The sequence below is a fragment of the Xylaria bambusicola genome (assembly GCF_022495145.1).
Source record: "Xylaria bambusicola strain CBS 139988 unplaced genomic scaffold F5B22scaffold_24, whole genome shotgun sequence".
Taxonomy (NCBI): domain Eukaryota; kingdom Fungi; phylum Ascomycota; class Sordariomycetes; order Xylariales; family Xylariaceae; genus Xylaria; species Xylaria bambusicola.
This window is the reverse complement of record NW_025953577.1, coordinates 509,297-533,623: the sequence shown is the minus strand read 5'-3', so window position 1 is coordinate 533,623 and position 24,327 is coordinate 509,297. Positions and strand designations below refer to the sequence as shown.

Below are 24,327 nucleotides of genomic sequence, written 5' to 3'. Positions count from 1 at the left end.
CAATCCTTTCGTTTTAGGCGAAGTAAGATAAAAACCGTAAGAAAGTCAAATCATAATCTCAGTATGTACAGAGAGAACGATATTATATTTGAAATTTTTGCTCTGTCTAACATTGTGTGTTCTCATTTACGAGAATTATGGTAGTTAGGTTAATTGGTGTATTCTCAGGTCCCTTTGTCATGCTGTCGTCATAGGCTTAACCGACAGTTTCTGCCAACTACCTACAAAGTAGTACACAGTAGTCATAGTCTCAGGCAGTAGATACCAGAGGCTCTTCAGTAGTTTGATGATATTTGCGTCAACACTCTCTTCTGTCCTTGGCATGTTAGTATGGGGCCAACGCCGCATTGACTGGTTACCTCATACTCGAATATCATTGCATTTCTAGGTTAGGATCTACCACCCCATGGGGGACAGGCTTGACAAAACTGGATATTGCGTAAGGGCATTGTGTTAATATAGGATTGCTTTCTATCCAGAACCCTTCTTTTTCCAACGATAGCAGATTGCGTGTCCCTGAGTCTGCCTGAGCGTCCGGCATTCCCCGCTACGCCCACGCCGTCCCGCGAACAGACCCACTCCGTATGTCATTTCTATGCGCCGGCGCGATTCATTCTGGGTCCCGTTGACGTCTCCAGGGTTCAAATGTATGTATGTCGAGAGACATACTCGCGACGTCCGAGGAACAGTTCTGTGTATACTTATGCCATCATGCGCAAAGGGACTAGAATGTCAGTGTTGCATGTGACGGAACTAGAAATTGTCGCAATCGACTGCCGGCTCGATCTGCACGACTCCCTCCCATTTTGTACCAACGCCTCCAATAGCCAGCCCGATGCCGACAGGCCGGTCCCCGGAAAATGGATCTGAGTTCCGGGGTACACAGCCGGGTGTGGCGCTTGGGTGGCTTGAGAATAGCCACTGATTTCAACTTTGCTATCGCATAATTTCCTTTCGATGTCTTTATCTGAGTTCGGGATTTCCCCTCTATCTGGTACAATGAGAAACAATCGGAACACGTGAAAATCACATCGCATAAGGAGGAGAATATTGTCATCTAGAGATATTGTTGAAATAGAGTTTAACCAAATATTAACAGACATTTGCACAATAGCAAGTGGTAATTAGGCACTTGATAACTCCAAAGAGATTGCTCGCCTTCACATCTGGTGTTGTACCGTGTTCGACCGTATGGATGCCCTTTGATACCAGCCAGTTTTGCAGACATCACAACTATGCTTATTTTTCTTCTTCACCCGTTCATCCGAGCCGAGGACTTGGATCGCGCATGTAGACCAGGGGATACAATCGAAGCGATTGATAACCAAATCGTGGACCTGCATCAATGCACCCTCTTGGTGTAAGCACTATCTTTTGCAAGTAAAACGAGATGGCGTTGTTTTGCTACCCAACTGGCCTTCTACGCGCCTACTAATTTTGGACAAGGTCAAGGTCACAAGCAAGATAAGTAGTGTAGTATGCTCAACAATGGTCTAAGTCGGAGCCGGAAAAGGGAGCAGCCGTTTTGTTCGGGGTTTGCTACCCGCGTCAAGTTCGTGATCCCTAACCCTACCACTAGCTCTCATGCAAGGAGATCCGACGTGGCTAACCCTTCGATAATGGCGCACGCAGTCCGCGCTAGGGATCCCTTAGCTGGTTAGATTGTCTTTTTTCTTCTTTTTGTTATTTTCTGTTGGTGCGTGACTGCAGTCGAAGGAGCTACTGCTGGTGCTGTCGACGATAGCGGCTTTCAGATGAAGATAGGATAGGTACGTTGCGCAGTTATGTACCAACACTTAGATTTTCGTCTCAAAGTCATGGTAATTGATTTTGCTTGAGGGTCCAAAGCTTTGGCGCGGTCAATGACAGTAATGACAACACCAGTTATACCGAGTTTCCGATGATATCAGAAAAGACCCACCAGCGCCGTGGCTCTCCGGCCTGTATTACGTAGCCTTACGGGCGTGACGGCGTGTGAGCTACCCATATTTTTCCCGTGGGGCTAATTGGCAAACAAATGTGGATGGGATGCAATGCCGCCAAAAGCTGCCTCGAGACACCTTGACCGCGACTGTGTACTAGTAATTGAAAAGGAGACGTGAACAGCTGTGAAGGAACTGGGAGATTACTGGAGTGGACGGACGCGGACCCGTCTTGGGCACGAAGAGAATCGTTATCAAAGCTCCATGTGTTAGGCTCGGTGGTCGTTAGCCCGATGTCACTTTTGCAGCGCAATTTTGAGATACAGCAACACGAGAGTAGGCAGTTAGGAGCGACCATAGTAAGGCAAAGGGGGGGAAAGAGATTAACCGAGCGATTTTCGTAAAACGTGAATGTGCATGTGCCCCCAAGAGAAGGAGGAGGCTATGCAATTGCAGCAGGAGATTACACTCCGCGATCCATAGGTCCAGACTGCATTACTGATTACTGGCGGTTCCAGTCCACTGCGCGGGAACACTACGAATCACAGTGGAGGGCCAAGGCCAGGACAGAAATTTTTGGCGGTCACTTGGATGGTGCGAAGCGGGTGTCGAGAGGGTTGAGAAATCAATTACAAACAGGAGACGAGAAGATCGCCAGTCGAGTGGGATGGGGCTGGGTCGTGGATAGATATACGTAGCGCGGTTCTGGTGCAGCTGTGGTGCAGGCCGGGATGCCGACACTGGGTAGTCTCTGGAAGACCAGACAGAACCAGACAGACCAAGCGACATGGAAGCGTTCTGGGCCTGGGGGACGCGTCTTGAATTCCCCACCAATTCAACGATCAGCAGGACACTTGCAGCCGACTAACAATCTTTACCACTCAAATGACACAGCAGAACAACAGCTCGACCCAGTTGGGCAGGCCTTAGCCTCTCCTCTCGCCTCTGCTCTCGCCGAGCCCGCGCATCCACGCATCCATTTACTAGTACTGCTCCCGCTGGCATCGCACTACTGTACGCTCCCTTACAGTAGGCGGAAACCAGGCTGGACTGGGAGCAGTCAGTCATGGATGAGGCTGGTTGGATGATTGATGCAAGTCGGCAAATGGAAGACGATGCTGTTAGCCGTAAGCTAGATATCTACCCATCACAGCTTCCTCATTTTCCATGTGATAGGTACTGTACCTCATGTAGGTATCTAGGTACTGTACATGTACATGTAGTACCAGATAGTACCTATGTAGGAGATGTACTGTACGAAGTAGGAATTTGAACCACTGACAAACAACCCTTTCGGATTGTGCTACCTACCCAGCAGCTTGTCGAGCCCTGTAAGGATCCCTGTTTTCAGTGTGGGGTACTGTCTCGAAGAGACGTGCCGCTGGGATGCTGGGATGCTATTAATGTACTGATAGGTGCCCACCTTCTGCGCACTTCTGCGCGCCAGGTACAGGAGCAGTACCAAGCAGCCCCCCCCAGCAGATCCAAGAGACGCTAAGCCCCAGAAATAGTCTAATCCAGCGTCATCGCGATGAACTGCATTGCGACCGATGATGAGATGAGTGAGTGCGCCGGCCCACTGTAAAACTGAATAACTCTGTCTGGCTGAGTAACTGGGGAGGTCAGCGAGAGAAAAGAGTCGCAATACAGTACCTTATCTATCTAGTGTACGTAGTACTACTATGTACACCTCGTGTTCTTACTAACCTTGGCGTAATTGTACCACCAACACTACTGCAAGTGACTTCACTACTGTACACCCCGGGCTTCAATGTTCTTTCTACTGGGTACCCAAGGTAGTACCTAGGGAGGTACCTACACGCCTAGCAGCGTTGGTAGGATTCACTGCGTGCTTGGGGTGCATATACCGGTACCTAGTACCTACCTAGGTACAGTATGCGGCGCTCTCACTCCACTGCACCTGCTTCTGCTACTGTAATGGGGTTCCAATTCACCCGCCGTGCCATTTACCACATCACCCTTCCCCCCCCGGCCCGGAGGTACATACTATACTGCCAACCTCAATCGTGACCTATCCCACGCTCTTCTGTGTGCTCGGTATGCGACACACCATGACGCCTTCGTTCTGTTACTCGTCCCTCTCCTCCTCTGTCTCCCTCTCCCGCTCCCGTTCCCGCTCCTTTTTCTTGGCCTCCTCCTCCGTCTCCTCCTTCTCCTCATCCCTACCCGTCCTCCATCCTCCTGGTTTCCCTACCCCACGTCGTTTTATAGCCACAACGTATCGCCAATTTTCAAAATCTCAATTCCTCTCCCCCTTCTCATCTCCCCCCTTCGCAGTCTTCCCTCGTGCTATCAGACCTACCTTGATATATTCTTCTACTACTACCAACGCCTCACTTCTTCGCGTCTTTGCCTTCGCCTTCGCCTCCAGCCATAAACCTAGACCACCTCCCAATAGCTAGGATAAGGCCGCCTTGCCTTGCGATACCTCTCACGACCACGGACCCTCGATCGAACAGGACAACACTATACCCTCGGGTCTGCGCAGCTATTTCCAGAGAATGGGAGATACTCGCGAGAGCAAGCGCCCACGTGTGAACGGAGACCACGCCGTCAATGGCTTTGAGCCAGAGGAGTGGTTCATTGGCAGTATAGACCAAGGAACCACATCTTCCCGTTTTATCATCTTTAACCGCTTCGCCGACCCTGTAGCGAGTCATCAGATTGAATTCGAGAACCACTATCCTTATTCTGGGTAATTCAACCCCGGCCCTGTTCTCCAATCCCTCACCACATTGATCGGTGGGGTCTCCCAATGGCGTTGTAGAACGACAGGACTAACCGCGTTTTCCCTCATATAGTTGGCATGACCATGAGCCTAACGATCTCGTCGAGTCAGTCGAGAAGTGTATCGAAAAGGCGACTGAGCAATTCGTCTCCAAAGGCTACAAAACGTCACAGATTAAAGCAATCGGCATCACCAATCAGCGTGAAACAACCGTTTGCTGGGACAAGAATACCGGCGAGGCACTCTGCCAGGCTATGGTCTGGCCTGATACGCGAACAAAGTCGCTGGTTCGATACCTCAAGGATAAGCCTGACTCCGACAAGGTATTGGGGCTTTGCGGTTTGCCCCTGAGTACCTATCCTTCTAGCGTAAAGCTTCTATGGCTCACTCGGAACCATGGCGAAGTTAGTAAAGCTTATGAAGAAGGTCGTTTGGCTTTCGGAACTGTCGATACATGGTTGATCTACCGACTTAATGGTGGACCGGAGAGGAACATTCATGTCACCGATACTACCAATGCGAGCAGAACTATGTTCATGAATCTGAAGACCTGTCAGTACGACGAGGAGCTTCTTAGATTCTTCGAGATTGATCGCACTAAAGTCGATCTGCCCAAGATCGTGCCTTCGTCTCATCCTGAAGCCTTCGGTTCATTGGCGTCAGGACCCCTAAAGGGTACAAAGATCGCAGGCTGCCTGGGTGATCAATCGAGTGCCTTGGTCGGCCATTGCGGGTTCAAGCCTGGCCATGCCAAGAACACATACGGTACCGGATGCTTTCTATTGTACAACGTCGGTGCTGAGCCTGTTATATCAAAATACGGTCTCCTAGCCACCGTCGCGTATGACTTTGGTGAGGGACAGAAAGCGTATGCCTTAGAAGGTAGTATTGCTGTCGCGGGCTCCGGTGTCAAGTTCCTGATGAACAACTTGGGTTTCGTACGCGATTCATCCAAGGTTGGTGAACTCGCCGAAACTGTTCCTGATAATGGTGGAGTCGTGTTCGTGACCGCTTTCAGTGGTCTCTTCGCGCCATATTGGATTGATGATGCGAAAGGAACCTTATGTGAGTTGAAATCTAATCTGCATAGCTATATTCTATAGCATACACTGCAAACTATGTTACTAACCGGTTGTAGTCGGTATTACACAACACACGCAAAGAGGTCATATTGCTCGCGCGACTCTTGAAGCAACCTGTTTTCAGACCCGTGCTATTCTCGAAGCCATGGAGAAAGACTCGGGTCACAAGCTTACAGGACTTGCTGTCGATGGTGGAATGTCGAATTCTGACATTACCATGCAAACACAAGCTGATGTTAGCTTCATGCGCGTCGAGCGACCGGAGATGCGTGAGACAACTGCTCTCGGCGCAGCAATTGCTGCCGGACTTGCCACTAAAGGTTGCTGGACTTCCCTGCCAGAACTCTTCGAAATCACTCAAAACAAACCTGGTCGGAAGAACTTTGACCCGGTCGGCAAACCCGGTAAAATAAAGCTCATGTACGACCGTTGGGAACGGGCCGTGGAAATGAGTCGTGGTTGGGTCAGAAACACGAAAGAAGAATACAGTTTGGAGGATACACCAAGCCCTTAATCCATTCCTACTGCATTGTTACGCCTAGAGGGCGTTTCTCGCGAGGACAGGGTCCTATCCATTAGGCCCCCCTGATAATTTAGAAAAAGGGTGGGGATCGACGCATTTTGATCGTACATGTGGCATTGCTTGGAGTAAGGTGGGGTGGTTGGATTATTATTTTCTCGGAGCGCGGGCATGAAGGTGCTTAATAGGGACACGCTTGTCCCGCTATCAGGCGATTGTACTATTATAATGTCGTTATGACTGTTATTAATTCCGGTTTAGAGGCCAAGAGTACCCCAGGCATCTATGTCTATGTTTGCCTCAATTTTATATAATAAGAAACAGCCTCTGTGGTCTGCTATGATCAAGTCTTTCATCCCATACCAGAGTGAGTTGATTCGAATGAGATCCGAGCGCAAATGCGCATAGCGTTACCGACATGATAATCCCATTGTTGTCATACAAATGTCCCTAAAACTATATACGAAATGGCAGGGCTGTTGAAGTCAGAAAATGCGACTGGATATCCAGGATGTAACTTATTAGGTGAAAGACGAATAACTCCATCTTCAATACAAATGACCGTGCGAATCTATGGCCGAATGGGCAACCAGGCTGAACAAGGGCGTATGAAGGTGTTCAGCGCGTGCGACATAATCTAGGGATAATTGACTACAGATGAGGCATGGATAAGATTGATCTACTGCCGAAAACAAGATGCATGGTACGAGCTAGGGGGAAAGCTGTGTTTCGAGTATCTTTCTTTTGAGATTGTTTATCTATATAGGTGCTTGCTATTGGTCAACAACTGCTATATATTTATGTATCCAGAAAAGAAAGAAGGAGAAGAGCTTTTTTACGCTCCCCTCTGTTTTGAGAATTCGCATCAAGTGTGATGTAGCTGTAGTGACTGGGAGAGTAACAAGTTGAGATTTTTTTCGCGCAGAAAACTCGCATGAACTTCGTTGGAGTCGTAACGTGGCGTAACGTGGCGTTATGTGATGCGACGTGGATGTCGCGAGAGCCGATAATCGGCAAGGTGAGGAGAAAGGGAGGGGGCGTCTTGCACCCGATTCCCGGGAATGAGCGAGTGAGTGAGTGAGTGGCCGTGACAAGAATCATTGTGCGTTCTAACATGTAAGGACTGTGAAGATAGGGAACAGGGTGAGTGAATTGTCGATAGTATGGCGGCGGGCGATTAGAGAGAAAAGAAATATAAAGGCGAAGTGGAAACTCTATCTTGCCCTCTGGGCTGATCCTCTACTCTACTACTATGCAGGCCTGTCTGCTTGTAGCGTTCCCCAAGCCTAGCCTTGTCCCAGAAGCACTAGGTTGGCGACGTTGAGAATGACAATGAGAAGCCAGACGACTACGGCCGCAACACAGATGTACCACGGGTTCCCCATCTTCACTATTCGCTCGGTCTCTTCACCGACCTCTTGGTCAGTTTTCTCGAGCACGCCCGCAGCACTGGTGGAGGCCGGGCTTGTGTCCTTGCCTTCGACGCGCACCCTGGACTGGCCGGACCGGACGACCATATACTTGTTGAAGCAAGTGAACCAGATGAGAGGGGCTGAGACGAAGGGCAGCACGATACTAAGGACGACTTGCGTCCCGTTAAGAGCGTCGTTGAGCTTCGAGCGGCCCGTGGCACCGGCAACGATGATGCTAGGGGTGATAGCAATGGACCGCGTGATGAGGCGGCGGAGCCAGGGCTTAACCTTCCATCTGAGGGCACCTTCGCTGACCATCTGACCGGAGATGGTGCAGACGATGCCGGCTGAGACACCGGAGAAGAGCAGCGCGAGGGCGAAGATGACGCCGGCAAAGGGGCTGATGGATTTGGCCAGCAAATCGTGGATGCTGAAGATGTCAGCGTCCGAGACGTCGGGGTTCCCGAATAGGCTGGCGCCGGAGACAATGAGGATGGCGCTGTTGACGAAGAGGGCGAAGGTGAAGAGGGTCACGCCCACCTCGGTATAGGTGTACTTGAGAGAATACTTGATGGCTGCTAGACTGGGGACGTAATACGTCTTATCCCCAGTTTTTAGGTCCTCGACGGTGTAGCCGGCCGAGTTCTCTGGCAACAGACCTTTCCTCAGGTCGTAATCTCTCAAACGACTCTGAACCACCCCTGAACCGAGGTATAACGAGTGCGGCATCACCTATTTCGTTTCCGATTAATAAAGGGACAAAGATCTATATGACACATGCTATGTCCACTCGAGCCAGCTATAGGCCCAAGCAGCTTTTAGTGAAAGTCGACTTACGGTGGCACCCAGAATTCCGCAAGCCTGATACAGCCCTTCTGACTTGGTAATGACATCGCTAGGAAGGTAGCCGCGGAAGACCTCACCAACGCGGGTATCTTTGATGAGCGAGAGCTGGATGGAGAAGCAAGCAGCGACGGTCAAGACCAAGAGCATGACGAAGATCTCGAAGATGCGGAGACCGTTCATGGAACCGGTGGGCCGATAGAAAAAGAGAATGATGAAAACATCCAAGATGGAGAGCGCACATCCCGCGACAAGCGGGATGGCGGGGATCAGCAAGTTCAGCGCAATGGCTGTACCGATGACCTAGATTCTACCAGTGAGCAGGCGAGAACAAGAAAGCCGAGGTGGAATTGGGGCCATGAACTACAAAGATGAACCTCGAAGGAAAACTCACCTCAGCTATGTCTGTTGCGAGGATAGCCGCTTCAGCGAGGAAGTACAGAAAGTAGTTCATCCATCTAGGAAGAAAGGCACGACAGCACTCAGCCAGGTTCATGCCCGTGACAGTGCCGAGCTTGACCGCGAGGCATTGGAGCAGGATGGCGAACAGGTTGCTGAGCAGAATGATGAAGAGCAACTGGAAGCGAAAGGCGGCACCGGCACTGATGCCGGTGGAGTAATTGCCCGGGTCGATGTAGGCGACGGCGACGAGGAAGCCGGGCCCCACGAATTTCCCGAGGGTGACGATGTACATGAAGGTTTTCCGCAGAAGGCTCGTCGGACCGCTGCGCTTCTTAGGGGACGCGGAGACGGACGCGTTGGACGACGCTGCCGGGCCGTCGTGTGCCTGAGCCAAGTTCATGGACTTCTCAGGCGGCTGGCCGTCCCCAAGGGCCAGTCCTTTACTAATGCTGGAGCGGTCATCATCATCAGAGGCGACGGACACGTCCCGTGCGATGGGCTGACCCGAGTTAGCCATGCTCCTGGAGTTGCGTGCCCGACGTTCGCGGGCGTTAGCGATACCGTTGAAGTCCTCGTTGGTGACGAGGTCGTTGGAGAAGATATTGGGATTCTGGTTCAGTCCTTCGCCGTCGTATGGTTCATCAGTCCTCGACGTCTTATTCATATCCGGCCAATCAAGACCCCGGACTTTTTGCTTAACGGCCCAAGAGCAAGCCGCGAAGGTCGAGGTCACGCGTTGGGCTCCGTCGTAGGCTATACGGCGGGCGTTGATATAAATAATAATGGTTACAATCCGCGGGGGAGCAGGGTGGCCAGATTCTGGTAGCGAGATGATGCTGCTGGTTGCCTCGCTTCCGTCCAGTCGCAGATGCAGTGGCGATGGAAGATACAAGCGGTGTAAGAGTGTGAGTGCAGGCGATTGATACAGTTCAAGCAAGACAGATGCAGATGGCGGCTAGACGAGATGCACGTTGACAAGATGTGATATTTCCGTTTTCACGATAATAGTTGCGCTTATAAGCCGGTAATGGTAGATACCGAGGCCTCGCCGATAGTCGGGCTCGGCAAAATGACGGTGTGATTGATAAGATCGCCCATTACGGCTATCCGGGAGCCTGCCCGGCCGATGTCCCGGTGCCTCCTCCCGAGCCTTGTGCAGCCTTTTCTTGGCGCTTGATTGGATGCCCATGGGGATAGGCCCTTGCTTGCAGCTGCGCGTTCGAGGTTCGAGGGTGGGAGCGCATGATCCCTCTGGACGCTCTCCGGTCTGACACGCCCTTGAACCCTTGAGGCGCCTATAGCCTGCCATCCATTACCTACCCGGGTAGGTAGGTGAAATCTTACTTGCATCATGTGAGAGCGTCGACTAGGTATATCCAGAGTCTTCAGCCAACGGCAATAAAACTACATATGTCTTGATCGCCCTGCGATAGCCTTACCTATCTGATTATTACAAAATTGTGAACAGAATCATCATCATGATCAAAATCCAGCACGTTTTGTATTAAGTCTAGATTGAACCTTGTCCACATCCCGGCGATAGCCTGCGTGAAGAACCTGTAGCTTGGCGGGGCGGTTTCCCAGTCGACTAGACGCTCGAGTCCCTGGACACGTCCGTATTCTGCTTAATCTCCTGCAGGCTAACATTTGGAGTGGTTGTCTCTGCAGGTCTGTCGAGGGCTATGCCCGGGTAGGTGATCACAGACACGACATCGGATGTTAAAGAGCACTACTGACGGAACTCTAGTCTATACAAAACAAGTATGGGAAGGGGTTTCGGGGAGATTGAAAGCAAAACTACAGTTCTACGCTACTCGAAACGTAGATCATGAAAAACTGCCCAGGGACCAACGAGAGAAAGATTGTCATAAACACTGTGGATAGACACCCTTGCTCCTGAGGCACGCCATACATGGGAATAAAGAACTTTGGACTATCATCAACTGCGACTTCGACGGCGATCGTGCGTAGAGGCGGGGTAGATCAGATCATAACTGCACGACTCTCGAACAAGAAGTTCGAACACGACGCGATGCACACACCCCATATGAGCATGACCACGATCCTTACTAGCTACGGCATACGCAGTATCTTCACAGACAGTAATAACTTCATTGCAACATTATTATCAAAGTCCAGCTTGTCTCGCGCTTCCAGTCTCGACCATCTGTATGTTCTCTCTCTCTCTCTCTATCTCTTTTTCTTCTACCCCATACTCGACTGTTGGTGGATACCTTCTCTCTATAACTGGTTGTCTCCTGTCGGTGCGAGACCGGCCATCCTAATTTTTACATTAAGCCTCGCAGTTTATTACATCGTGCCATGTGCTGGTCCCTGTCTACTCGGATGAGCCATATGCGGCTAGTTGTAAAAGTGCCAATATAGCTGACACTTCACAAATTTGTAGAATAGCCAAAATACGCTAAAACTTGTCGTATAGCGGAGTAGGCTATTACCGTGATTTCTTATCGTTTCCTTCAGCTGTAGCACGCTCGCGATCCCTCTTGGCATAGATACCAGCTGTGAAAGGGTTCTCATAATTAAGAGCGATTTGGTAGACAATGTATACCCATAGCGTTAGCAGGATGCCTGCTGGTTTGCCATACAGGATGGCAGTTCCAAGGAAGCTGCAGGTCGATCCGTGGTACATGGGGGCATCTGTAACGTTGAATGGGAACCCTGTAACGATGCTGTCCATGAGGATACCAAAGTAGTCACCTAAGAAAGTGCCCGTAATACCCAGGGCCCATGTTGAGGATATGACGAGAATGTTTCCAACGGCGATTAAAGCATACGCAAGGTATTGCGCTTCGGTGGTTTCGAGGAGTGGGTAGGATGGCTGATGGCGGAGAGCGCGTTCGTAGAGACCATCACGGACAAGGCCTAGGGAGAAGATGGTCATAGCAAGCGCATAGCAGGCTGTTTGAGAGCGGCCGCCGAATAGCTTAGTAAGGACTTTATTGTGATACTCTACGCTGCGTCAGTACTGCATGCCGGGCTCTATCCTCGACGGGGTAAGCGAAGAGGGGGCGTCGAACCTTGCCTCGCTACGATGCTGGAGGGAAATATCAGTATCCGGTCAACGTCGCATTAGGCAATGATAAGTGCATACTGGGGAGCGACTCACTTCCAGAAAAGAGGATTGAAAGCAATAGAGAGGGCCGAAACTGCGTTGCAAAGCTCGTGTGTTAGTATTTCTGTCTATAACCACTTGGTCAGGGATAGTGTGGTGGTAGGCGTACTAAACAGGCTCTTCTGACTGAAATCAACTAGCTGGCCAGCTGCGGGATGAACGGGCGCCATGGCTGCTTGAGTCTATCTCGCCGTGAACAGCTTGGAGACGTCTAATGGTGAAGAATGTTGAATTGTTCCAGAGCTAACCTGGTGACGAAGAGTGGCTACGGTTGGAGGATCAAGATTGCTTCTGGCTGAATGACGCAGAACAGGTGACCGGGGGTTCAGAACCAACCAAGAGCGCGCCGCCTACATGGGAACCCGGCAGGCCCCATTCCAGAGTACAGTACTATGCCGTCATTTGTCGCTGACGGCATTGGCGCTTGCCTGGCTTTATCATTGCTCGATCATGCTCCAACTGGATTGCCCTCCTGAGACCACCCAGAATCACCACGTGAGCATAGAACCAAAGCCTACCTATGCGTACTCTGGTCGTACAACCCTAGATTGCTGCCCAAATTCCTATCCTGATTCGAGGCGCGAAGCACCTGGCTAATTGAACCTGTCAAATGGAGCACTACGGGGTCCCGCACGAGGCTTAGTAGCATCGACCTAGCCACATTGCTAATAGCCTAAACGATAACCTTAAGCAAGAATGCTTCCTCTTGAGGTATTCGATTGTGATAGAACCAAGCTGTCTGCATGGTCCTGGGTATCCATTTACAATTCAAATTCGTAAAGCATATCTAATTTCTTTGCCTGTGCTCTCAGCGCCGAGTCCTGGTTTTCTTCGTCGTTTGGGGCTCATCTTCCTCTTCGTCCTGGCCCTTTTTCAGGTCCTCGTCAAAGCCCCATTCCTCCTTATCATACCAGTCTTCCCCATCAGACATGTCCCTGTTTGGACCCACGTGCGCTTCGTATTTAGACCATTGTAACACAGTCTTGCGCATCCTCTCTGCTCGAAGAAGTCCTTCATATAAACGCTTCACCCCACGACAGACTTCCTCTTGTTTTTGAACAAAAAGCTGAAAAATACGCCTCATATCTTCTGCTTCACTTTCTGGGATGCCCAGATCTCGATCAGGACGGGCTGATCGTGGGGGTATGAACATGGGATGTATTGGAAGATCACTCGTTGAATCTGATATGGCAGACACCGGTCGACTCATATCGTTGACAGTTTTCCTCGCCGCCTCATTGAGCTGGGAGGTTTGCACCCTAGCCTTGTCAGAATTGGTAGATACGGTTGAGCCGTTCACCGTCTGCCAGTCTGCCATCAGAGCTTCCGCAACATGTTTTTCCTTTTGATTGATGACTTGTCCGTTCTGTTGTGACTGAGTATCTGCTTCTTTGGCCCTTGAATCGGTATGCTCCAGGTCTTTGTTGCCTGACGACGATGCCTGATTGATTTTATGCTTCCCAAATCTCGGATCCTGGGCTGTCGCAGCTTCGTTTGGTGTAGGATCAGCGTCGGTCATCAAGATACCGGGTTTGTCGAGCTTGCTAGGATCATGTCGAGTAGTATGAGGACTTTTGAGTTGGCCATCGCCATTAGTAGCGGAATGTCCATTTGATTTGGCTTCGCTGTGCGTGTGCGTGTGCTCGAGCATGAGCGTATTGCTATCCGACTTGAGAGACTCTTGTGAGCGATCAACGTAATCATCGTTGAATAACTCAATATCGTTTGGCCCTATCATCAGCTCACAGGGTACCCAGTTATGGTCTCCAACCAATTTTGTCTGGAGGTGTTTGATTTTCCACAAAGCCGCGTTTTCCTTGTGCATAAGACTACAGCCTTGTTTGGTAAGTTCGGTAAGGGTTTTAGACGTATACGGTCTCGATAATGTTTGGTGCGTCGGAAGGTCCGTGACTGCCGTTAAGGGTGCTAGAACATCTACGAATATCAATGTTAACGATCTATACACAGAATCCTGAAGTTGGCGAGACTTACTCTCTAGGCGGATGTTTGTGTATGGATTGAACTCTGCGGCATTGTTCATGGCATCGAGAATTTGTTCTTCGTCATCGTCACTATCAATTTCGTACCCTTCGTCGTCGATAAGTGGGGGATTCCGGCTGATGATCGCTCGTTGATACCCAGCGTGGTTTACAATCTATTGAATCCTTAGTATTAGTACGATAGGGTAAGGCCAGGTGGATGATCTCACCTCTTTGTATACCTCGGGCCCGGACGGCGCCACCAGTTGGCCTTCGTGTGTGAATCTGGCTCTCCTCTTAAGTTTATGGCCGCGGTTCCCGTGATAGTCAACTTCAGAATCAGAGTCCGACTCTGGTACGCTTGGTGTTAGTACGAAAATTACGAGCTTTGTAGAGCTCAACATACCGTATGCTCTCCGCTTCCGAGCTTTTTTCATCGCCGCGATCGTTTCTGCAAAGATAACATGTTGAGAAGCCATGGTCACCACCTTGCGACCGTATCGGGCAAAGCCTTTTCGTCGAATAAGGGCACCAAGACGTCCAGGCGGCTTGTCGCGAGAGTAGGTAGAAGGGAAAAACGTGTTGTATTTCCGAATAACGAGAATGCCGATGAACAGAAGCGTAAATGCTGCGAATCGTTCAATCCAACGCCTGGGCGTGCGTCGAGATAATCTGCAGAGAATGTCGGGTCTTGACGAGGGGCGGGTAATGGTAGAAGACGCGGCGACGCGAGGATCGCAAAAGTAGTATTATGGAGTCGGAAGGCGCTGGATGAGTATCAAGAGATTCTATGCTCTGTTGGAGGTTCTCAGTCCAAGTTTGTGAATAGAATACAAAGGACAGTGGCTATACGGCTTGAAATACAGATAATCAGTTCTGGGGCTGCTGGAAGGGAAGATAACTCAGCGACGAGGCTGCCCGCAGTTTTAAAGATAGCAGCTCCGTCAAGTCGCGGCAGAGTTGAGTGCTCGAGGATTGGACAGTTGCTGTCTCATTCCCCACATCATTATGTATCTAGCCGAATGCTCCCTGGTGCCGCTATCAGGTATCTACCTACTAAATACATAACTTGTCATCTTATCGCAGTAGTAGGTACCGGTATCTAGGTACATAACGTAGGCACATATCATAGGTACATATCACAGGTACATACCTACCTAGGTACCTAGAGTTGAGGTCCCTTAATGGTGCCCAGTTGCTGTAACTCCACTAGATCCGGAGAGCTAATTTGGCTTCCACATGCCACCCATGATGTTTCCATAGGCACTATCCGAGATTCCTAAATAAGTACCAAGGATACATAGTAGAGATGCGCTGTGACCTGTATGATGGCTAGGTACCTAAGAACATCTTGATGGGCGGACGAGGCTGCATTTTACATTTAGATAAGTGTTAGGTCTTGCGTACATACCAAGTGCCTAGATAGGTGCCTACCTATGTACTCACGCAGGTACCAATCTAGCTGGACTGTAGCTTTGCGGCGCTACCTAAGTCCACTAAAACTACCTAGGTACATACACTACATATGTACCTACTACTTGCGCCGCAATCCCCCTTAGCTCAAGAACAGGCAAGCTCAACCGGATGCGCACCAGGCCCGGTGCTTCGGAAAGTGTCTCGTGAGTATATCAAGCTCTGATATCTCTAAGTTCGTACGGGTGTCATAGACTAAGACATGTCCTTAGGAAATGATCATATAAGAATCCCGGTATAGCAGTACGGCATACCCAGCTCCGGCGCATGACTCCAGTTCACCATCGTCAGTGGGCTGCGCTTTGATCTCTCAACTTGCATGCCGTCCATGTGTGCGATACACCTCGCTGCACGTTGAAGAAATGGACGAGTATCCTCCGGGGAGTCTAGATCACAATGTCCCTTTCTTGGTAGTCTCGGGGCTCGGTGCCAGTCCAGCGAAAGCGAAGCCTTTGCCTACGGATCCCGAATTGAGAGAGCGGGGCATTCTTGTGCGTTCTGAGCTCTCCGCCGTCGATACACGGGAAGCCAAAACTTTGTTGCGCTTCATCCAAGAAGCTGATGCTACTAATCTTCCCTGGCAGTCACGAGATAATCCCAAAAAATTCAAGTTCAAAGTCAAGACCATTGGGCGGGTATGTTATAGCTTTTGTTGTGCGCAACGCTGATTGTCTCTGAAATGATATGTCCTAAAGTACTATGTTAGGAGTTTCTACTGCCGCCTCGTCGCGCCCGGCTTCCCGACAATCTGGATGCTCCCACCTCTGCATTCGTCTTGCACTCTCCCTTCTCACCCCTGAGTCCAGGTTCAACGCTTTACCCAGATGGCTTGATAGACACACAATGGCTCCATAAGCATCAGCATCTAATACCAAGCGTGTACCTTTGCTTTTACACCCTAACCTCCGACCCAACTCTGGCGACCCTGCATGACAATCAGCTAAAGGCAGATATAAATGCTATCAAGAATGCTATCAATCAATCCGGCTACAAGACCCGCCTAGCTGTGGTTATTCTCAGTGACCAGTCCCCTACCACCGTCTCTCAGTTTCAAGAAAGGCTTGAGAATATAAGGAGAAGTACAGGGCTCGACCCTAAGGCATCTCTCTTTGTTCTGCCTACTCGACGAACAGAAGCTGAGTTGGAAACAGCCGTAGACAATGTTCTAACTGCCATCTTTGACCAAGCTCTTGAATACTACCGTGACCTTGGGCGCCACTCTCGTAAGAAAAAGGCGCGTGGAGTCGCCCCTCAGCCCACGATACCTCCAACCACTGGGACGTCCCATACGCTAAGTCTTCAAGGATGGAATACTCGGTACGACTTCAAGACAGCCGTTCTAGCTGAATTTCGCCAAGAATTTGATGTTGCCTTGAGATCTTACGAACAAGCCTACGAAACTCTACTTGGTGAGGATTTGCTGGAGACTATTCCCACATGGAACCCGAGGTTTAATGATGCTCGTCTTCTGGCCGATATAGTAGCAATACGAGCGCTGAAATGCCTGTTGCTAAGCGGACAAAGTACAGCTGCTGTACGGCGTTGGCAGATACATAATGAGAGGATTTGTGACATAGTAGACCGAAAAGGTCAGGGTACACAAAATTAGTAAGTTGGAAGAATTTTTATTGCCCCTTACCAAGCCACCTCGATAAAATTATTGCCAGCTCTAGCCAATGCCCATAAAAAACTCTGTACACGCCCTCAATCTCCCCAGCATTTCATTGAAAACTCACTAATATTTGGTTTTGGAAGTGGCTGGAAAGCATGGCAAGCAAGATGGTGTGCAGTGATGGCCAACTTGATTGAAAAAGTAAACTTCCCAGAATTAGAACCATCGTCGCTGTTACTCTTTCGCCCACCAGAGAAGAATCTATCCGCTGAACGGCTTCAACCGTGGGAGCTGCTTCATCATTCTGGATATTGGTACCGATCCGCAGCACGGCACTTGCTAGATAGGCGTACATTTGCGCAGTCTATACCTGAAGTAGACCGAAAGCCTCCAGATGAGTCAAGTAAAGCTGGAATTACAAGGAAAGCTTACAACTATGACACCTACATGTGCCCGGAGCCGCACGAAGAATTTCCCCTTCAAGGGCTTGGCATCAATCATGCCCAGCTGATATTTGATCACCTAATTCTTGCACGAACCGAATTCCAAAAACGGCACCAGAAGCGTGCCTCGATTGAATTAGCTCTCGATGCGTGTAGGGAACTTGAACTGCTGGGAGAGTGGCAACAAATTCTAGAGCTGCTTGCTCCCTTCTGGAGGAATATTGCATTTCGGTCTGAAGGTTGGTGGGATATCATCGAAGTAGTGAGCTGGACCTTGAGGCATGCAGCTTTTAAAGCCGGCCAGAAAGAGCTCATCGTCGCCATTGACTGGGAACTGATGAATAAAGGTTCGTAGCCTCTTCGAATGCACTGTAAGAACATCACTGATAAACTCACAGCATTTTCCAGGCGCCCAGACTGGCATTACGATATCTCAAAGGCTTTAGATGGAATTAGCGTGGAGAAGCCACCGTTGATCAATCTTGACGATGAGCATTTAACATCTTTTGTCCACGCTGATTTCGTTTTTAGACACGAAGAAGGAAAAGCCGGACAGACATGCCCTGGACAGCTAACCCTGGTTTCTAGCGCATTTTCTGATGCAGCCCCCATTACGCTGAAGTCTCTGAATATCCTTGTTGAGGGTGGGCTGCGTGAGATTCTCATAGAGCATGAGAAAAGTCGAAGCCAAGACCTACCCAGCAAGACATTGGAACTTGCCAAGATTGTCATCAAGGAAATCGAAATCAGTAGAGATGATGCGGTATTCGACGATAGTGATGATGCCAGTCTTCCACAAGGCAAATTAACCGTCCTTCGAGGAACGCAGGACTTAACCCTATTTCCGGGTCACACTCGAGTCTTTGAATTTGACGTCCCACTCAGAGAGCCTGGCGAAGCGAAGGCAACATCTATACAGCTCTCTTTAGAATCCGAAACATATTCACTCAATTATAGCATGAAACCTGGCCGAGCGGCATCCTCGAGACAATGGTTTTCTAGCTTGTTTTCAAAGAGAAAGTTCATACGGCCAGATCCTCACAGTATTAGGATTCTTCCAAGGCCCCCAAAGATGGAAATCGTGGCGCGCCGAATGCTAGAGCAATATTACACGAATGAACGCATCGAGCTTAGCCTAGACATAATGAACGAAGAAGCCAGCGACGCAACTGCAAGAATGGATGTCACTTTGCTAGGGAGTGGCACCCCTCCATATGAAGTTCAAATTGTTGGTGGCGCTGCACAATCGTTTACTTTAGAAGGTGATGATAAAACCTTGCGCGGTATTCAGATGAACCCTATCAGTGCGGGAGAGTCGGCGGCCGTTGTCATTACGCTTAATCCTATCGACATGCCCACTGTGGTGGATCTTAGCATCAAAGTCTTCTATTACCTCGTTTCAGACCTATCGACACCTATTATCCAGGACGCGCTCTATCGCTTCAATATTGTCTCTCCATTCGAAGCGAGTTACGACATGTTACCGAGGGTCCATCATGAATGGCCCAGTCTCTTCAATACTGAGAATATACAGAACCTTCCGGACGGTGACGCAGTTGCCCTACGGTCTTGTGGACTAGCGCAGAGATGGGCTCTTATCACGCGTTATGCCTCTTTCGCTCAAGAGGATGTATTAATCTCAGATCTTGAAGTGAAAGTAATCACCACACAGGGTAATGTAACTTGCACTGCATCGAAGGCTGAGGCGTTCCCTGCCGGTGGTCGAACCCTTAACCCTAAAACAATCGAGGAAGCGCAATTTGATCTCGTTTCCCAGAAATCCAGCTTGGATGATCGATCCCCTGCGACGGCAGATCTCGCTTTCACTATAAAATGGAGACGGGCTAGTGCCTCTGATACGGTATTGAACATCACGACTTTACCACTACCAAGATTCTTCGTAACAGTTTCCGAGCCCCGGGTCCTAGCCACGGTTTCTTATTCCTCTTCTCCATCGTCTCCAGTCTCGCCGTCTAGATCACTATCCCAACTCCTTTTCCTTGATATCACGATAGAGAATCCATCCTCTCACTTCCTAACTTTCGGTCTTACCATGGAGCCGAGTGACGAGTTCGCCTTCTCTGGTGCTAAAACCACGACCCTGAACGTGCTCCCTGTTGCAAGACGGTCCGTAACCTACCGTTTACTACCAATCGTGAAGGGTACATGGATTCGTCCGACGCTCGTAGTTCGAGATAAGTACTTTCAGAAAATCTTGAAGATCATACCAACGGAGGGAATGAAGAGCGACAAAGAAGGCGTGTTATTGTGGGTTCCGCCGGAAGACGAAAGTGAAGATGGGAACGAGGTCGCATAACACGATTCCGCCTAGACTGTAGCGTGGCTCAATTTTGGATTATCGCTGTCGCTTGTGATGGCAGGCGGGGTCGCAGTATGCAGGACAACAACTGGATATGGCAACAAATGTTTGGCTTTGGGCATGTTAAATAGATGTAGTGAGTCCTTCAAAGGGCGCCAGAGGAAATGCTTGAGGATGGTATGAGCAGGCAGACATCAAAGGCCAGCGTATAATATGGGCATTCGTTGCACAGACCGTTCTCCTAGGCTTACATTTCAGGGGTATGAAGCGTAGAGAACGGTCCTATTGTCAACACGGAGGGGTACGGTTTACACTTTCAGCTCACACAAGTTATTGGTGGCATAGTTCAGAGCAGATCAGCCTTTGTCTCAAACAAGGTACATTCTCAGCAGCGTTACTGCTCTAATGCTAAGATTTCCTTCAAGCCATCGCAACGTGCAAAAGAGCATCGTACACTATTTGGGTTATCTAGTTGGCGAAGAAACGCCTGAGTTTTCTGAGAGGAAGAATCAGGTCCCACTCAGTCTTCTCGGCCTATCTAATCTAACCTTGCTACCTATGTATAGACAGGCCGGGGCTATCTTCTTATTGATGAATTAACCCAAATCATCTCCTGTTTACTTACTCAATCTCCTCAATCAAATGTTAATTCAAAGGGATTACTTCGTACGGTGGCACCGGAGTTAAGGATTAGAGGCAACTTGCAAGTGTGGACTGGGTGGTATGGCCTGCTTACAGCCGGAGTTAAGCAGCACGCGGACACCCGTCGCATCGAGGCCCTCGCCGCTAGCATCGCATACCGACCAACCAACTCCTTACCTACTTCGTAGGCCAGAAGCTAGGCGACCCAGAGACAGCACGCCAAGGGGCCGAGTCAGATTCGCATTTGCAATATACATAAGTACTCTGTAGTACAGTACACCACTTCGGTTGGCGACTCGATGCAGATAAGACGTGTTTAAATATTGTGTACAACACGGCTCCCCTCTCGTTCCCCGTCCTTTTCTCTCTTTCATCCCACAGACGGCTAGCGCCCGATGCAATTCCTAAGACGACTTCTGTGGTCGGGATCTCGCCTTCCACCATCAGTAACTCGATACAGGAAACTTGCCTCAGCCGGGACCAAGACCTCGGGAATTGCCATGGCGGCTTACGCTTGCACAGTCGCGGCACAGCCCGTTTCTGACAAAGTGTCAGGGAAGAACGCCAAAGACCATCACATCAAAAATAAGCATGGGGAGACGATTAGGTTCCAAAATCCCTGTTCATCACACGTGTTCCCGCCATTAACGGTATTTGTGCCAATGGTGGTGTAAGTGGAAGCTCCAATCTATTACCCTCGACTCGACATAGATGGGAGCCTGAGGTGTGGCTAATGCAACCTTACGGCATAGAAAAACCTTACTTGGCATAGAGAAGATGCCCGCCCCAAAGCTGGCAGACAACCTCGTGCCCGTGGTGAAACCTCAATTCCTACCGACACGCACAGAGTGTTCCCAGCTCCGAGCTACGTGGCGTAAGTAATTGTTGGCCATTCCCCTCTTGATTTCATTCGCGTTTAGCTTATGAAGGCTCTCTATATACCCTCACTTTCAAATGATTATGCTATCAACCCCCTCGAATGTCCGAGGCACTTGACAAAACCTGTGGTTGCAGTCAGAGCTAACCTAGGGTGACGGCAGTTGGCCACGCATGTTACTATGTTGAGTATCCGTCAGGACTGCGGGTATTGTTTGATCCTGTGTTTGAGGACTGCTGTGCACCTGTAAACATCCAGCGCTTCAAGAGGTACACAGAGCGGCCGTGTGACATAGCTGACATCCCTTACGTCGATGCCGTCGTCATCAGTCATTCTCATTATGACCATTTGTCGTATCCTTCTGTGAAGGAGATCCAGAAACACCATCCCGAAGCACATTTTTTCGTGGGCCTGGGACTGGAGAAATGGTTCAAGTCGAGTGGTATCGACAAAGTGACGGAGATGGATTGGTGGGACGAAGCAGAGGTCACATTCACCCCCAATCAATCAAAGGAAACAAACACACAGCTTGAACCAATCAAAGCCAAAATCTCGTGTCTCCCTTGCCAGCACTCATCCGGCAGGAATGGACTCGATAGGGACCGAACCCTCTGGGCCTCATGGGGAATCAAGTCTGCGGACAAGACAGTCTGGTTTGGTGGCGATACGGGCTACCGCACAGTTCCCAAGGTCGCCGAGGGTATTGATGACTGGGGCCCGGAGTTTTTGAATTTGCCCGTGTGTCCTCAGTTCCGGGAGATCGGAGAACATCTCGGCTCGGTTGACCTAGGACTTATCCCTATTGGCGCCTACAGCCCACGGCATATTTTCTCACAGTAAGTGGTCTTCGGAGTCGTCTACCTCCTCTCCTCTCCACCCCTATCCTATGTAGAATCGTGGTGCCTGCACGACAACTATCATACGTCACGCCAGAAATGACAGTTACTGACAACCTACTCTTGCACAGCATGCACGCAAATCCGTTTGACTCTGTCGAAATCTTTCGCGATACTAATTGCAAAAGGGCCATGGGCATTCACTGGGGTACCTGGGTGCTAACTTCGGAGCACCCCTTGGAACCTCCTAAGCTGCTCAAAGAGGCGTTGAAAAGGAAAGGCCTCCCTGAGACAGGGTTATTTGACGTCTGTGATATAGGCGAGAGCCGCGAGTTCTGAAGATTGCGTGCTGTAAAATTCATGTGATGAGTTATCAGTACTTACACCCTTCTCCTAGTCTACGTGTACCGGGATTAACTGGCGGGCGCCGGAGTTTTCATGATTTGTCTAAAGCCAGATTTCAGGTTCCGAAATGGCCTTTTACGGCGTATTAAGTTCACTGCACTTCTAGACTAGCCACACTTCTAGTTCGGGGATGCATCCAACCTTGCGAGAGGTGGTATCGCCTTATTCTTGTGACAGCTTTCAATTCCTTTTGATATAGGTATTCGTTGTGATATAAAGCCCTGGCCAGGTGCCCCGGCGTGGCTAGCCAACACCTGGCATCGCAGTGGTGCCGGCTGCCAGGCGGCCAGGCGGCCAATGAACGACAGGTACCGTATTATACTTTCGCAACCTTGGAAAGGTCACTTTTTCCTGCCTTGTCATACATATCCGCCGGCGATCGATCCTTTTTGTTCGCTCACTCCCGTCTCATTATCCTGCACTCTCCGTTTGCTGTAATACCCTGCCGCTGTTTGTTTTGGATTGCTTGCTTTTTAAACTTTTGGTGCAACAATCCAAGACTCCGAACTACATAGAATGATGCCTCAGCGTTTGCATTCGTCGCCTATACGCTCTGCTGCTCCTCTTGCTCCTCTTGCGCATCCACCATCCCTTAATTCTCCTGATACAGTACTTTCAGTCTTTTAGACTTGACGTAAATAGCCATTTGCATTATTATGGGAGACCCTACGAAAAAACTAGTTGTGAGTCGCCTTAGTCTGAATACTCTCGTTTAGCCCAATGCCCACAAACGCTCGCTTCAACTATTTTTTGAGCTGGGATTCTGTTTCCCAGTTCTCGTCTATTCAGTGTTTGCCGATGTGTGTGGCGCACATTAACAGCCCTACTTGTCTACTTTGGCGAATACGACCATGCATAATGTCTACGGGACGTACTGACAATGGTAGGACGAGCTCGCCTCTCGTTTGGATGAAGCGACTATTTTGTCCATCACGGGTGATTATGATCTCAGCAAATCAAACGAGTTCGCTACTGCTCGTGAGGTTCTGTTGAGTATCTCTGAGAATGTATCGGCTGAGGAGGCAACTGGTTTCAACCCCAGCGGTTCTGGCGGCTATGATCTGCCGAGATCCGAAGCCACAGAAAGCGATTTCAGAAGCAATGATGAATTGACCACGAACACCGAGACATTGAGCTCGCCCTCGCGCGATACGTTGTCCCATCCATCGTCTCCGACCTTTGAGCGCGAGGTCCCGGGTATCATTCATGTCAGTGTTTTGGATGGCCTCACACACGAGGAGAAAGTGGGCCAGCTCGCCTCCATGTTCGTTTCGCTTAAATACATCGATGTCAAGCTGGCCCTTCAAAAGGCTAAGGGAGATGCAAACCTCGCTATAGACGAACTTCTCAACCTTCAAATGCTCGAGCAAACGGGTGAGCGGCCCAAAGGCATCGATGGCTTCTATAAGTCAGATGACGATGCGCCCTTGAGTAAGAAGCAGGAACGGAAGAAGAAGAAAAAGGTCGCGAAAGTAGCCGCCTCGAGAAGCGCGGATGCGGCGACTGCCCCTGGAGAGGCCCCCGCACATGATGATCATGATGATGGTAAGTAATGAACCCTAGGTGATGAGTTGATGAGTAGGGGGGGGGGGGGGGGGGGGGGGGGGGGGGGGGGGGGGGCGGGGGGGGGGGGGCGGGGGGGGGGGGGGGGGGGGGGGGGGGGGGGGGGGGGGGGGT

At 50.0% G+C, this 24,327-nt stretch overlaps 8 protein-coding genes across 8 annotated transcripts in view; 5 read left to right on the top strand and 3 right to left on the bottom strand.

Moving 5' to 3' along the window:
- Positions 1-2,215: 2,215 nt before the first annotated feature.
- On the top strand, positions 2,216-6,267 carry F5B22DRAFT_636851 (glycerol kinase; the record flags this gene model as incomplete). Its single annotated transcript, XM_047977347.1, has 6 exons — positions 2,216-2,281; positions 2,406-2,516; positions 2,690-2,836; positions 4,442-4,638; positions 4,745-5,736; positions 5,810-6,267. 6 exons carry the CDS (start codon positions 2,216-2,218, stop codon positions 6,265-6,267), a joined length of 1,971 nt encoding a protein of 656 aa, XP_047830334.1.
- A 1,292-nt stretch (positions 6,268-7,559) lies between these two features.
- Positions 7,560-9,594, bottom strand: F5B22DRAFT_636850 (natural resistance-associated macrophage protein-domain-containing protein; the record flags this gene model as incomplete). Its single annotated transcript, XM_047977346.1, has 3 exons — positions 7,560-8,417; positions 8,523-8,831; positions 8,923-9,594. 3 exons carry the CDS (start codon positions 9,592-9,594, stop codon positions 7,560-7,562), a joined length of 1,839 nt encoding a protein of 612 aa, XP_047830333.1.
- A 1,060-nt stretch (positions 9,595-10,654) lies between these two features.
- On the top strand, positions 10,655-11,331 carry F5B22DRAFT_213721 (uncharacterized protein). Its single transcript, XM_047969710.1, has one exon. The coding sequence runs from the start codon at positions 10,843-10,845 to the stop codon at positions 11,278-11,280; it is 438 nt and encodes a 145-aa protein (XP_047830332.1). The 5' UTR covers positions 10,655-10,842; the 3' UTR covers positions 11,281-11,331.
- Positions 11,332-12,552, bottom strand: F5B22DRAFT_213720 (methylene-fatty-acyl-phospholipid synthase). Its single transcript, XM_047969709.1, has 4 exons — positions 12,173-12,552; positions 12,058-12,097; positions 11,969-11,985; positions 11,332-11,900 (listed from the first exon to the last, which is right to left on the bottom strand). The coding sequence occupies exons 1-4, from the start codon at positions 12,231-12,233 to the stop codon at positions 11,383-11,385; spliced, it is 636 nt and encodes a 211-aa protein (XP_047830331.1). The 5' UTR covers positions 12,234-12,552; the 3' UTR covers positions 11,332-11,382.
- A 319-nt stretch (positions 12,553-12,871) lies between these two features.
- On the bottom strand, positions 12,872-14,521 carry F5B22DRAFT_647219 (RXT2-like protein; the record flags this gene model as incomplete). The annotated part of the gene is made up of 4 exons (XM_047978837.1): positions 12,872-13,998; positions 14,056-14,218; positions 14,273-14,394; positions 14,449-14,521. 4 exons carry the CDS (start codon positions 14,519-14,521, stop codon positions 12,872-12,874), a joined length of 1,485 nt encoding a protein of 494 aa, XP_047830330.1.
- A 1,067-nt stretch (positions 14,522-15,588) lies between these two features.
- F5B22DRAFT_609414 (Gryzun, putative trafficking through golgi-domain-containing protein) lies at positions 15,589-20,413 on the top strand. Its single transcript, XM_047975141.1, has 5 exons — positions 15,589-15,661; positions 15,728-16,150; positions 16,222-17,123; positions 17,271-17,917; positions 17,969-20,413. Exons 2-5 carry the CDS (start codon positions 15,878-15,880, stop codon positions 19,885-19,887), a joined length of 3,741 nt encoding a protein of 1,246 aa, XP_047830329.1. The 5' UTR covers positions 15,589-15,661; positions 15,728-15,877; the 3' UTR covers positions 19,888-20,413.
- A 514-nt stretch (positions 20,414-20,927) lies between these two features.
- F5B22DRAFT_636846 (NAPE-hydrolyzing phospholipase D) lies at positions 20,928-22,584 on the top strand (the record flags this gene model as incomplete). Its single annotated transcript, XM_047977345.1, has 4 exons — positions 20,928-21,202; positions 21,285-21,406; positions 21,573-22,245; positions 22,377-22,584. The coding sequence occupies 4 exons, from the start codon at positions 20,928-20,930 to the stop codon at positions 22,582-22,584; spliced, it is 1,278 nt and encodes a 425-aa protein (XP_047830328.1).
- A 194-nt stretch (positions 22,585-22,778) lies between these two features.
- F5B22DRAFT_213657 (uncharacterized protein) overlaps positions 22,779-24,327 on the top strand; it is a 3,068-nt gene continuing 1,519 nt past the window's right edge. Inside the window, exons 1-2 of the mRNA XM_047969708.1 lie at positions 22,779-23,333; positions 23,538-24,195. Of these exons, the coding sequence (XP_047830327.1) occupies positions 23,307-23,333; positions 23,538-24,195 (685 nt within the window). The 5' untranslated portion in view covers positions 22,779-23,306. The remainder of the gene's footprint in view (positions 23,334-23,537; positions 24,196-24,327) is intronic.